At 31.9% G+C, this 14,918-nt stretch overlaps 1 protein-coding gene across 1 annotated transcript in view; it reads left to right on the forward strand.

Annotated features, from left to right (window-relative positions):
• Positions 1-1,809: 1,809 nt before the first annotated feature.
• LOC106466935 (dual specificity protein kinase CLK2-like) overlaps positions 1,810-14,918 on the forward strand; it is a 30,531-nt gene continuing 17,422 nt past the window's right edge. The window contains exons 1-5 of the mRNA XM_022395036.1: positions 1,810-2,005; positions 6,913-7,055; positions 9,876-10,134; positions 11,960-12,053; positions 12,727-12,793. Coding sequence (XP_022250744.1) covers positions 6,913-7,055; positions 9,876-10,134; positions 11,960-12,053; positions 12,727-12,793 — 563 coding nt within the window. The 5' untranslated portion in view covers positions 1,810-2,005. The remainder of the gene's footprint in view (positions 2,006-6,912; positions 7,056-9,875; positions 10,135-11,959; positions 12,054-12,726; positions 12,794-14,918) is intronic.

Consider the following 14,918-nt stretch of genomic DNA (forward strand, 5'->3'; position numbering starts at 1 on the left):
CATGTTAAACTTATATTAAAGTTTTTCTTCATTACCCATTTAAGCCGTCTCCAGCCATTATATGACGGCAACAATGTAATGTAATTGAACTGGGTACAGAGTATTGTTGAGTTGAGCACGTGAGATGTTCGTTGTGAATTATAGCGTTTGTTATAGCGCGACAGTGGAAATTAAGTGTATTGCAAAGTTGCATTCAAAAAGAATAAAACATTTTTATTTAAGAAAGGACTTGTGTCGCTAAAGTTTCGTCGGAACGAATTTACGGAAAATTAACTAACGAACGGAGGCGTAACAATATGAAAAGCCAATCCACACTTTGGGGCTGTGTGGGTTGTTGACTAACTACATTTTTGCTGTATTCTATCAATTCGAAATTACAGATGATATATTTTTTACTTGTTAGTTACACATGGGCTATCTGTGCTCTATTTACTGCGAGTATAGAAACCCGATTTTTAGTGTTATAAGCCCTCAGACTTACCGCTGAACCACCGAGGGACATATGGTCAGCTAACCTGTGGGTATCTTTGCGGAAAAGATCAGAAAACAAACCTATGTGCAACATGCCAATAGTAACGATATCTATATATATAAAAGAGGAAGTTTGTTTATTTGTTTATTTTGTACGCTATAAGAAACCAAACGGTTCAACTTACGATTTTTAAAATAACTTCATAATAACCAGTTTTTTTACAAGAAATTTAATGGTGCTATTTATTTTGTATTTGGTGTAATATTTAATGACGAAATTTACAATTAATGATTATTGCGCCATTTTATTTGTAATAAACATACAAACACAAGCACGTTTTGCACATAGAAAGCGTTATGGCGGGAGACACTCAGATCACCTTGCTGTCAATTCAGTATTTCCACAAACAGTTTTCTTGAAATAGTGCTAAGTGCTTTCATAACTGATTTAGTAACTTTGTGAATTGCAAATTATTGTTGAGTGATACAGGTGATTATGCCACCCAAGAAACCCCCTTTCTATGGAAAGTCTTCTGCCACTAAAAGAATGCAAGCACAAAGAGCAGCTGAAACAGAAGAAGAACGCAATCAAAGACTTCAAGCACAAGCTGCAAGACAGGCTGCTCAAATATAGGAAGATACTTTGGAACAACGTAAAGTTAGACTTCGAGTTCAAGCTGAAAGGCAGGCTACTCAAAGACACCAAGAAACTGTTGAACAGCACAAAGCCAGAGTTCAATCAGAATCATCAAGGCAAGGTGGATATAGACAACAAGAAACTTCTGAACAACGTCAAACTAGACTTCAAGCACAAAAATTAAAACAAATAACTTACAGAGAGCAAGAAACAGAGGAGCAACATGATGTACGACTTCAGGCTCAAAGAACAAGACAAGCTCAAACACGATCTAATTTCAAACAAAGATTTGTTTTTTTAAATGCTTTTTTATTTATCGCATCACAGGTTTTGTCTATTTACTGAATAGTTTGCTGAAAAAATACTAATCTATACATTTCAAATCTAACTTTTCACCGTGCAACGCCGGGTAACTCATCTAGTATATATATATAAATGTAATTTCAAAACGCGCAAAGATAAATTCATATTTAGTCATGAGTGGTATATAATATATATATATATATTAAAGACAGTAGCACAGTATATAAGGTAACGTTCCCTTTTTTGATTTACAGATGTAATGTAATGTAACATATTTGTGGATAGTGCACATTTGTTTATTATTCGGCATATAAATTCAGAATTTTGCTAGTGAATTTTTACAATATTCACACGATTAAAATGCTTTGTTATCCACAAGGCGTCTTCCGCCATTTTGTCAATAACCCAAAATTGTATAATCGTTTTTTTTCGTGCTTGCTAGTACGAATGTAACCTAGTTTCCATTTTCGAAGTAGAAAGTTTAGCTAAAGATACGCCATCTGATTAGCAGTTTTTGCTTTTTTATCGTTAAGTAATAGTCACTTTTAAGGAGAATATTTTGTATAAAACAACTTTACCAATTTACATATAAATGTAAGTGTTTATGTATATTTTGTGCCATCGACTTAATCGATTTGAAACTTTGAAGTTGAACGTTCTTAACATTAATTATATGTATAGAACTCAGAAATTGTTTATTACTGTTACTATGTTATTACTTAATATTCAGTTATTGTCGTCAGTCTGACAAAACAGTAGGGAATCTCTTGTTTTCAATAAGAAATAAATAATAAGATTTATAGTCTTGCACGAGTTTAGATTAAGAGTTAGGGCTAGTACTACTACTAGGTAGCTTACTGTTGTTATGTTAATAATTTTAATACAAAATTTAAATCAGCATTTATTTTATATTAAATAGCTAAGGTTAATTACTAAGCTAGTATAGTGTTGATGCATTACTTCATTACCTGGTGTAACAGTGGTAAGTTAAGGACTTGCAGCACCAGAATCTGGGGGTTCATTTCTCTGTGGTGGACACTGCAAATAGCCAAATATGTTTTGCTCTACAACAGCAACAGCATTACTCCACATTTGTATGCTAAAATTGAGAGTTTCATACTCGTATGTTCAAGTACTTAGTATTACAAAGTTAACTCAGTTTGGAACCACCACTCAACTTTAGGAACTTTTAAAAAGTCTATTCCGACATACAGAATTCTGTGACTGAGGCATGTGATACTGAAACACAGAATTATCAATTTAACCCCAACAACAAACAAAATAAAACTGAAAATTAGTACTTGCATATTTCTAATTATATATATCAAATAAGAGTACAAGGCAACACTGTTTACCTTATATTGTGTCCTCCACTCTTTTTATTTGTTGTGGAGGGTGATGGAGCAGGGAGCCAGCTGTGTGTTGGCTCATATAAGCTCCCTCTCTGTGTCTTTGAAGGTAGCATTTAAATGCACTTACACTGCTCACAGAAACTTCTTTAACCTATTCGTACATCCACTGCTATTTGAGAGAAAAAGAACTTTCTTAAATCCAATCTGGAGCTCTACTTATTTTATACTGGTGGCCTCCTCTAACTATAGAATTATTAAATATAAAGAAATCTGCAGCATTTAATCCTTCAAGGCCTCAAAATTTGAAAGACCTAAATTAAATCACTCCTTGAATGATGGGTTTGAAGTGTAGTGAGATGTAATTTCTGTAATCTCCTTTCATAAGAAAGATTATGATAATCTGTAACCATCTTAGATAATTTCCTCTGATTGAATAAAGCAACACAAAATGAAGACTGCAACAAAAAGAAGCACTGTGGGACATTGATTTAGGTGTTTCATGGATAAAACCGCTTTCTGTGATCTCATTAACTTTCGTCACAAAATATATAGAGGCTCTTAATTGACAATAATATAAGAGTGAAACATACTAAAATTAATGCTAATTAAAGACCCTCCCCTTTCAATCAGGGGAGTCGACAAATTATTTGAAATTACATTGAAACTCCAAGAGTGAAAAAGTATTAATAAACTTTCGTTTTTCCTTTGCACTTGAATTGTGTGGTATCTTGTGTTTTAATTAATGTGACTTTTATTCCTCTGAATATCTGAGGTAGATTGTATGTTTTGTAAATTGTGATAGTGTTGTAAATTTAGTTAAGATTTTTCCACAAAATAAAAAAGTTTTGTTTTCTACTTCTTGGCAACAAATTGTAGTATTTATCTCCAATATTGAGCCTAGACTTAATGAGTGTCCAGAAAAAGAAACTTTTATTCATGTAGAATATCATTGTAAGTGATTCAACAGGATTATTAAGAAACTATTTTTTGTTACACGATTTAAATAAATACAGGTAAAAATACAAATGTATTTTGAAGGGCATATCCAAAATGCTGAGTTTATATTTATCAAAAAACTAAAACTTTAAAAAAATTAAAATTATAAAGTTATGAACTTATTATACTTAAAATTTATTATTTTGAAAGTAAAATATATTTTAAGATTAATTCTCTGATTTCTCTGTAACATAATTTCTTTAAATATTTTCCTATTGGTAACTTCCATCATTATTCCAAACTTCGTTGACATTCACATTCCTGTCATGTTTTCATCCTTTGAGGAAGAGAACCATAATTTCTCAATATAGTTGTGGTTTTACATGTATTTATTTAATCAGTATAAGTAGTTTCTTCATGATGGATTCTCCTAGGTATGAAATGTTTTTTAAGTCGTTGATCATGATATTTTAGAGTAAATTGATGCTCTGCTAAACAGTTGTATGTGTTTGTAAAGGCTTATTTTTATTTGGAAATGTGAATATCTGAGTGTTGTTGAGTTGCAAACAGTAAAGTATTTTGTTTTTTGCACCAGATTCGCATATTTACTTTTTTTTAGGCTTTGCATCTGTAAACCTCTAACAAAACTTTAAAGCAAACTGTTTTGACATCAGTTGACTTAAACCTCTTTAACTAATGTAGCAATATAAAGTTCAATTCCTAAGCAAGTGAAAACATGAAATAATAGCCAGAATTTTTGGCTAGTATCTAAGCTTCTGGTGTATTATACAAAATCTGTTCGATGCTTCAAGAAACACTGAATATATATTACAGTGGAGAAATAGGGCTGTATGGATTTACATGTGGGTAAATTAAATAATTTTTGTCTTGAGAGTAGTAAGGTTACTCTAACAGTGTATGTAAAATTAAACTTTTTGAGCAATGGCATAGTAGAAGATGAGGTGTTTTGATTTGTGTGGTATTTTGCAACATTTGGGGTGTTAGAAAACTTGTATAAATGCCCATAATATCTTATAATTAAACTAATCATTTGAAATTAACTAATGGATCATTCAGTTGATTTTTTAAGTGTATAGGCCTAATACTAATTATTAAACATTTATTACAGATTTTTCAGTGGGACAGAGTGTAATAACTGTGGCATAGGAAATAATTTACTAGTTCTGTGCAAGAACAAAAGAGAAAGAAAAAAGTCTTAAGGCTATTTAGCCCTTAAGTGTTATGTAACTGAATCATGAAAACTCAATTAAGTGAAGCCCTTAATCCAATAAAATGTTTGAAAGAATTCAAACTAACAATACAAACCCCCATCACTTGTAATGTTTGTAACCGAAAAAATAAAAAATTCAAAGAAGACAATCTTATGTTCATTTGTTAGCCTGAAAATGAGTATGAAAAGTTTTTTTTATATAAACAAGATGTGGGAATTGTAATGAACATGCAAAACATAGTAAATTGCATAAACATTTTACATTATTACAATAAAAAAAAACATATTTATTGTAGGTAACAAATTAAAATGTTCATTTAAGTAACATTTTTATCAATCTTTTTGATACCAGGGAATGACACTGCTTTCCTAAACTGTTGCAAGTACAACAAAAAATTAAAATTTACATATAAATATTCTGTTAGATTTTGTTTGTTTTTGTGAACTTTCACAGACTAGCAAGGTGTCGCATTGAATCGGTGGTTGAAAAATGATGGCATAAATGATTAAATAAATGGAAGTAATGCTATTTAGCTAGGTTTTATTGATCTTAGAGTGTTAACCTGCAATGTAAGTATATCGGTTGGAGTTTTGTCTATTTATCAGTTATTATTCTGTATGTTATTCATGGCTGTAAGGAACAGTGGTGAGACTTGGCTTCACTAAGGGCCACACATACTTCAGTGTTTGATAGTATATATATATTACTCTTGCAACTTTTGTCTTTGACTACCTAGTTCAGGTTTTAAAGAAATATGAAATACTTAAGAAACAACAAATTGAAATCAGTATGTGTGTGTATGTAATAGTTAGGGGTCTTGACATGAGATTTAAATGCTATAGATCTCTAGCCATTACTGATACTTATGCCAACGTAAGTTCGTGTCCTTACTAATGGCATTGTTAGTTATAGTTCTTACCGATAGTTGAATATTATAAACATTAATGGAGAGTTATTAGTGGTGGTGGGATGGATAATAGTTGTAATTTGTACTAATGGTAGTGTCAGAAACTACTTTTTTGTTGTATATATAGTAATGTAAACTTATGGCTGTGTTGGGCTAAGGATTCTTCTATAATAGGTGTCTGTGGCTCGACATCAGTAAATTACAAACACAGAATAAAGGAATTAATAATACTATGTACACTAAACAGTCTTATATCTGACAAGTTGAGTGTGTTGGGGGAGAGTTATTAGTGGTGGTGGGTGAGTGACTAATAGTTGTAATTAGTACTGATGGTTGAGTGTGTTGGAGGAGAGTTATTAGTGGTGGTAGGTGAGTGAGTGATAATTGTAATTAGTACCAATGGTTGAGTGTGTTGGAGGAGAGTTAGTGGTAGTAGTGATGTAAATGATAGTTGAGTAAGTGTTGATGGAGGGTTAGTTGTAATTATTATTAATTATTAGTTGTTATTGCTCTTGCTGATTGTTGAGTAAGTGTTGTTAATGTTGATGAAGTAGTTGTTGTAATTATTAGTAAGTTAGTTGTAGCTCTTGTTATTGGTTGAGTCAGTGTTGTTGATGGAGTAGCAGTTGTAATTATTGTCAAATGTTAGTTGAAGTTCTTGCTGGTGATTAAGTGTTGTTAATGTTGATGGAGTGATAGCTGTAAGCAGCAGTTCTAGCTCTTGCAAGGTTCTGCCCAGGAATGTATAAGTGCCATGTAATTCTTGTGGTCAGCACCAAAGACATGAAGTCATACTTGATGGATCAGGAGTTTTGCGGAATCAAACCTTGTTTGTGGACTATTTGTATGCAGACAGTCACATTTGATAATTTTTAGTAATGTATGAGTGCTGGGCACTCTTTACCCTAAGTACTTCCAAATCTCACTTGTCACCACCCACAAGAGTAAATAGTGTGACAGTAGCATGTACATAATTTGTACTTTTTTCATTTCAGTGTTTGTAGTTTGAAATATTTACATTTTATTATTGTTTCAAATAAGTGTCTTATTGTTTTAAAATGTTTTTTTTTTCAGATGCCTCGTTCACGAAGACGCCGTCGTTCTCGATCAGTTAGCTTTGATTCCCAGACCAGTTCAAGTAGTTATCGTCATAAACATCGAAGGCTGTCATCAGAAAGCCATGGTCGTCATCACTACCATTCTAGACAATCTAGAAGGTAAGGTGTCTTGATTTTTAAGTTTTTTTCTCCTTATGCATCTTCAAAGCTATATTATAATTTTTGTATTTGTTTTCATTTAACCACATTATAAATATTGATACTCGTGTGTTTTAAAAGTGTTTTGCTTATAGTCTGTATCAGAAACTGTGATAAATTTTATTTTTGTTGTTCAAAATTTTAAATTAAGTAAGCTTTTAATAAATTTTTGATTTAATGAATGCCCCAGTGTTTGAAGAGAGAAAATCTGTTAAGTATTATTTAATTGGAAACAGTTGAAATAGTGTAGATTTATTTCCACAATAGTTCAGAACATACAAGTGTGATGGATAGTGAATGTTAGATGAATCTTTGGCATGATAGTATCACTTCATCTGAACATATTTCATGTAATCTTAGTGAAAAGTAGGCTAACAGCCTGAATAACGAGTTCGATATAAACAGGGACTCAAGTTTAGCTTGTGTTTGTGAACTTCATGTGAATATATTAATGTGAACTAAACAAAACTTTGACTAGGTTATAATTGTAGATCATTTACAAAATTAGGGTCAGGTGGGTTATTGTAAAACTTTATAACAGTTACATTGAAGATTTTTCGCCAGTTGATGAACAATCAAGAAAGTGTTGACAGCATGTTTGTAAATTTCAACTTTTTGTGAGTGCTATTTACTCAAAATTCTTGCTAAGTGATATTAGTAGTTTCTGAGCAAGACATTTATTATGTTTTTGATATATTTTATTAATAGTATCTAGGCGACATACTGAGATATAAAGTTGTTAAAAGTTTGTACCAGTTAGTGAATGTCTAGGTGACACACTGTGACAGTATGAAGTTATGTTATTAAAAGTTTGTGTCAGTTAGTGAGTGTATAGGTGACACACTGTGACAGTATGAAGTTATGTTATTAAAAGTTTGTGTCAGTTAGTGAGTGTATAGGTGACACACTGTGACAGTATGAAGTTATGTTATTAAAAGTTTGTGTCAGTTAGTGAGTGTATAGGTGACGCACTGTGACAGTATGAAATTATGTTATTAAAAGTTTGTGTCAGTTAGTGAGTGTATAGGTGACACACTGTGACAGTATAAAGTTATGTTATTAAAAGTTTGTGTCAGTTGATGAGTGTATAGGTGACACACTGTGACAGTATGAAGTTATTGTATTAAAAGTTTGTACCAGTTAATGAGTAAGTTACATGAATTTAGTCAGTTAATGTGACAGATCTGAATAGTATGAAAGTAATTCAAAGTTTGATATAGTTAATGATAAAGTAGTGCATGTATCGTTCTTTGTTTTTTCATAGTGATTGTCAGATCTGTCTGCAGTAACTTGCATTCAGGCAGCATTTAGATGGTGTCATGTATTTAGCAGCTATTATTACATTTTTGCCAAAGAAAACTGTCTATAACTCTTTTGAACCAGTGATGACTCATTAGAGTTTGATTTAACTTTTTTTTTTTCAGTGGTTGTTATGACATTTGTAAAAAAGAAACACATTTTTTTGTAAACCATGTGTTAAAATATATATGTGATAAACATCTGGATAAAAATAACACGATTTTACTAAACACAAAAGAGTTGAACACAAAGGTGCTGTTTAACAGCTTCAAAAATAAGTTGAATTTAAAGAAATCTAGATAACTATAAATGAAAATAAACACAGATTTAACACAAGTGAAACACTTCATCAAAATGCACAAAGCCTAATAAGTTTGGGAGAGTTGCATCTGTCAAATATACACTTATTTTGTTGCTTATTTCACATAAGAATACAATGTTTTCAGAGTTTGTAAGAAAAAGTTAACCTCTAAGACCTAACAAAATAATTATTAATTTCAGCTTTAAATATATTTTTGTACATTTTCAGTAAATTTTAACTTCCCATATTTGTTTTTTATATTAGTAACAAAGTATTGCATTGTTCTAATTTCTAATGCTTATGTCTTCAGTGAGACTCAAATCAGTAGGAAACATTAATGACTTAACACAGCTTTGTTAGCCTTATTGTAAGTTTTACATTAACATATTTGAATTTCATTGTGCATTGTAATTGTAGTCTGATGATGGTAGGTATCCTGCCATGAAACATTATCTACTTATAGATCTGTTTATTACTTTTTACTATAATTTGTAGCTGCAGTAAGTTTTTTGATGACAATGTCATAAGTCATGTTGACTTTATAAATTATATTGTATCATTCACATCAGTTCAAATTATTTAATTGGTTTATATGGAGTTTTCAGTTATGAAACTAACAAATAGTTTGGAGTAACCAATATGATGGAGATAAATCATTCTCAAGCAAACACATTCCAATTACAGCAACAAGGTTGAGTTAAGTTAGCAGTAACATGAAAGATCACTTCAAGAGGTTTTCCTGGAACATAATTTTTGGAACTTTGGCTTGTATTTCTTTTTTTTTGCTAAGTACAGAAAATTTACTGTTAACTCTAGAATTACTCAACAACTTTTGAAACCCACTTCTAAACTTTTTTATGTACCAAGTTGCTTATGGGTCCATGACTTTGTTGGTTACAAGATTCCTAGTAACATACAAGTCACACACAGAGAATGCCATCAGTAATTACCACTAGGGTCTTCTTTATATCTTGCACAGAAAAATTACTTAATTACTCAATAGGATGCATAATTGGGAACTGTTGTGACATCATAAGATTTATTTTGTAACTTTGTTGTGTTCAATTTAGGCTTGTAATAATCTTATCTAAACAAAAATTTTGTGTTTATCAGAGATTTAAAGGGTATGTGTTATCATGTAAGATTGTTCAAACCCTAAGTTTATTAGTTTTTATTTACAGTGATCACTACTGCAGAGCACCAGAAAGTGACAGCAGCTATCGTGAGTATAGTTCAAACAGACAGGTTCACCATGCTAGTCGAAAAGGCCACAATCGAAGCCGTTATCGTCGGAACAGTTGCTCATCCAGCTTTTCAGATAGTCATGGCTCCAGTTATCATAGTCACAGCTCGGGTAGTCGACAGCGACATCGTCGGAAACGTGCTGACCGTGATAGGAGTCGGCGTTACCGTCGGCGCACTCGTAGTCTCAGTTCACGCGTGAGTATTAACCTCAGTTAGCTGAAAATTGGAGCTTGTAATTTATTGTAATTCAGCTGTCTGTGGTAATTCAGATAATTTTTAAACATATTTCAAATATTTTAATATTTGAACATCTAAAAATTTTGTCTTTCTTTCATAATTTTTACTTTGCAAGTTTGATATATGAATAACTTTTTCTAAGTATTAGTTGAAATTTAATTTTCTTATCAAGATGGTCTTTGATTCAGCTGGTTTGTATTGTGTGGTAAATGTTAGTTGCTCCAGAGTTTTGGTCATCTAATAAATAACTAGTTTTATTTATTTCTAAAAACATATCTGCTAGGATACTGGTTATACATATTGTTAAAAGCAACTAACATTTAACCTGTAGTTTGATATTAGAAAAGTCATTCAGTGATTCTAATGCTCTGGCTTTATCTTGTATACTTTGTCAAAAAATATGATTTGAGTAATTCATTAATTCTTTACTTATTATAATGATCAGTTTCCACCTGGGTAATTATGATGAGTTTTAACATTTTCCTTACTGACATAATTTTGTACAAATTAACTTGAAAAGTATAGAAAATACTCATTGAAATGCATCATAACATCATTTCCTGTCTCTGAACGTTGTCTCTTAAGTGAGGGTAGAATTATTCATTTTCTTGTTTTCCAGACAGCATGGTGCAAGTCTGAGTTGGAAGAATCTTTCTTTTTCTTCTAGAAATTTAACTTAAGTTTATGTTTTGCTCTAGCTCCCTCCCCAACTCAGATACTATTGAAAAGACATTTAGAAACTTTGTGAGAATTTTCATTAATCTTTGCCAACCCAGTTTATTTTTCACTTTAGTAATTGTTAAAAATAATTAACATTTTTATATTTATGTGAAAAACTTCAAACATTATGATGTCTGGAAATTTTATGGAAGTCAATCATGCAGCTTAGCACCTGGACCCAAAATTAGCATAACTCATTGTATTTATGAATATATGTTTATATATTCTCTTCTACACAAGAGAAAACCTTAAAGTTGTTAGAGGTGATGTTAGTGAGTATACTTTTAGAACTATATAGAGAGGTATTAACTTTTGAATAAAACAATTCTGTAGGTGAAAATATTTGTTTATAAATTACACAAGCAAATTTTGATCAACATAGCTTGCAAATCAGTTGATTTTTTTTTTAGTCTTGGAACAAAGTATTATAGTTTTTACAGGAATCTGAGTATAATTATAATAACTGATTTATTTGTACATTGAGTGTTAAGATTCCTGAGATATCCAAGAGTTTTTACCACCTTTAGTTGTCACAGTAGTTACTAAGGCTAGTAGGTAATTTAATAACTAAGCATTTATTCTTTTCTTGTGAAACCTCTTTGTTCATGAAGATAAGTGTTATTAACACTTCTTGTTTCACTCTGTCCCTGTTTGTAGTGATGTTAATATAGTCAAGTGTTAGTAGTTTCATATGCCAGCATTAAGAATCACTGCATGATAAAGTAGGTCACAACTAGAAGGGGTAAGTTTGTTTCTGTGGAGATCTAGATTAAGTTTGTATTGACTTGATGATGCGGTAACATTGCTGGCTATCTCCTTGCCTGTCTTGTTCACACGACCATGCCTCCCTTGTTTATATTATTTGCCATGTGGGTGCCAACAATGAAAATTCCCGCACTGGGTATGACTCGTGCTTCTTCCTCTTCAATGAAATGTACCGACATGTGTGGGCTGACTGACTCATCACCGATGTGGTGGATCAATTTGGGTGTGGTGGATTTGGATTGGCGGGTTGGCTGGCTGATGTGGATCACGTGCTGTTTGGCGGGTTTTAATTGGCTAGTCTCCCCAGGAGCACAATTCCAGGCCACCCAGCGCTGAGGACGACAAGGACGGCCATCTGGTTTATCACCATGGAGACATTCTACAAGATCGATGTACTCGTCATTTCGTAACATCTCCACTTAAGTTTTAATTCATTCTACTTTTTTACTGACCATCTTGTCCTCTTTCTGTTGAGATAAAGTAACATTATTTGTATAAGATTCTCTCAGAGGGAGGATAAGTGGTATTTTATCTATATTTTTTTTGTGTGTTTTTTGCCCTGATGAATTCCTGGTAACTGTGATACTCCAAAATTAATGTCCCTAGAACATCTAATTTGAAACAAAATTATATAATCTGTGGAAATATTAGTCGTGTTTTTAACAGACTTCTTTAAAATTTCATCTTGTTTTTAGACTTCATTCATCAATTGAAAGGTTATTTGGAGATTCGAAATACAAAGAAAACTTATTGAGTCATAAAGCTTGAGACATTTTTAGCCCATGTTAATGTCTTATTTTACTGTTACGGGGTATATAAAAAAATTAGCATCCTTATATCTCTCTATATTCAAAATTATCTATGCTTCTTTATTTTAGTGACCATGTAATAAAATATTTGAGATTTGAAATTTTGCGTGTTTTTAAAGAACCCAGTTTCTTGTGCTTAAAACGTTACTTTTAAATTCCGTATATATATATATATGTTTTACTGGTAAGACTATAAACCAAATGATACTACCTATGCCATCTATTGTGCTTTAGTCTTGATGGTGTTATTTTCCAGATAAAATCCTCTCTACTTTGGGGGAGGGGACATTTGGAAAAGTTGTTAAAGTTATTGACCTAAAACAGTAAGTTTTCATTTTTTTATTAAATGTTAAATTCCACTTAAAATAGGTGGTGATAATGAGCTGTTATTTAAAACTTTTAGAAATGTACTATTTTTCTTAAGGATACATAATAGAAATTTTGAAAATCCAATCCAAGGCTTTAGATCCATTACAGTAGAAAATAGAAGTGTAATTTTATACATTTCTGTGTTTGTAGTGTTAATGTTAAGGGAAGAAGGGAATTCAGAAATTTTGTCCAATTATTGAAAATTACTAAAATTTTATAAATAAATTTTGAAACAGTAGTGTCATTAATGGTGCTTTCTTTTTTTTGTCTTTTGTAATAGACTATTGTAAACAGATTTTAGTACATTGTGGTAAATATTTTAACAAAAGAGTGTTTGGTTATTAATTAGAATTAAAGAGGTAAATATAAGTTCCGATATGATTTATTACCACCTCTCACAAAAAGCTTTCTCTATTAGTACTGCCCTCTATCAGTGCACATTTTTTGCTAGCCACTAGCCATGTAACTCCCGCTTCTTTCTGCATATCTACATGTAAATGATCATGCAGCAATAGGAGTGTGACACTACCCCTATATAGATAAATCTAAATTACTTTTTTTCTTATTAGAATGATTGCAGATTGTAACAGAAAATTACACTTATATGTCCTAAATGGTTTAAGGCTTATAACGAAAAGCTTACATTTGCCTGTATACAATTTTATTGTTTTATTGCCATTTGAACCATGTCTAACTAACAATTTTGCAGTACAAGCTGTATATCACATGGAGAATTTGTAGCTCAATTTACTGTATTGAATAACGTAACACATGATCTACTCATGAGCATACCTTGTAGAGAAATTTTTTATCATTTTTATTATATAACTGAATCTAATCTAATAAGTTCTGTAAGTTTTACAATTTATTGCTTACCTTTGGCATCTTGTTTTTTTTATTTTGGCTCGCTGATGAAACTTAAGCCTACTTGTTTTTGTAATGATAGTAATAGTACATCAAATGTTTTTTAAAATTCAAATATTCACTTAAGAGCACAAAATAATAACACACACAAAACAAGCAATGTTCCAAAACATACATACATACATCTCACACTACAGTTATTACACAACTGCCAGGGTTGCCCATCTAAGCATTGGTCTGATTTCTTCTTACCTGCTCCAGTCTTTTATACCCCACTTAATTGTCCATGTTATCTAGTTGATTTTCATTTAAAAAAAAGAGATTAAAAATATTTTTTGATTGGCAAGTCAGTTTATAGTATGAATTCCTGGAATATTATTTTCGGCACAGATGCAAATCAGGTCTATCCTATCCCATCTCTGAAATCTAATCTCTAATTCCAACCATGAGCAGTGAAATCTTGGCTTTCTGGTTGGGGCCTGGCTGCTAGTGAGGATAAATCATGTAAAGTTCCACCCACAATAAATTAATTAAGTTCTGGGTGAAGAGCATACCTGTTCTGGATGTAGTGTGGTTTCCCCACTAGGGTGCCACTCTTATCTTGGTACACTGATGTTCTATGCAGACACATTCTCTATGGATAATGCCCTCACTGGCCTCTCCACCTTATCAATGTGGGATTCTTGCTGTGAGTGGAGATAAGTATGTTTTGAAAGTTAACATTTTCTTAAATCAAAAATGTATTTCCAATAATACTTACCTCCTTTCACACTCTCCCACCCTTCCTCCCCACTAAGAGCTGGTATTAGAGACTGGGGATTGAGTCAGTCTCAAAAAAGTGATAACATTATCTGAATCAGGTGCTTATATACAGTACCAGGATAGAGGGCTCAGTGACGTAGGTGAAGAATATCACGAGACAGATATTGACAAAGGCAGTTAAGTTAGGTATAAAAGACTGGAGCAAGTGAGAAAAAATCAGACCAATGCTTAGATGGGCAAAGGAAGAAACCCTGGTAGTCGAGTAATGGCTGTAAGTGCGAGTGGAAGTTAGTATTATTGGAAATACATTTTCGATTTTACAAAATATTAACTTTTCTCTCTCATTTATTTCAATTGTTTGTAACATTTTTATACACATTTACTTGTTGTAGTGTCATGCAACCTTCAAAACAGAACATTTTTATTCACAGATATACTGTTCAATTACAGATG

The sequence above is a fragment of the Limulus polyphemus genome, unplaced genomic scaffold (genome assembly GCF_000517525.1).
Source record: "Limulus polyphemus unplaced genomic scaffold, Limulus_polyphemus-2.1.2 Scaffold2431, whole genome shotgun sequence".
NCBI classification, from domain to species: Eukaryota; Metazoa; Arthropoda; class Merostomata; order Xiphosura; family Limulidae; genus Limulus; species Limulus polyphemus.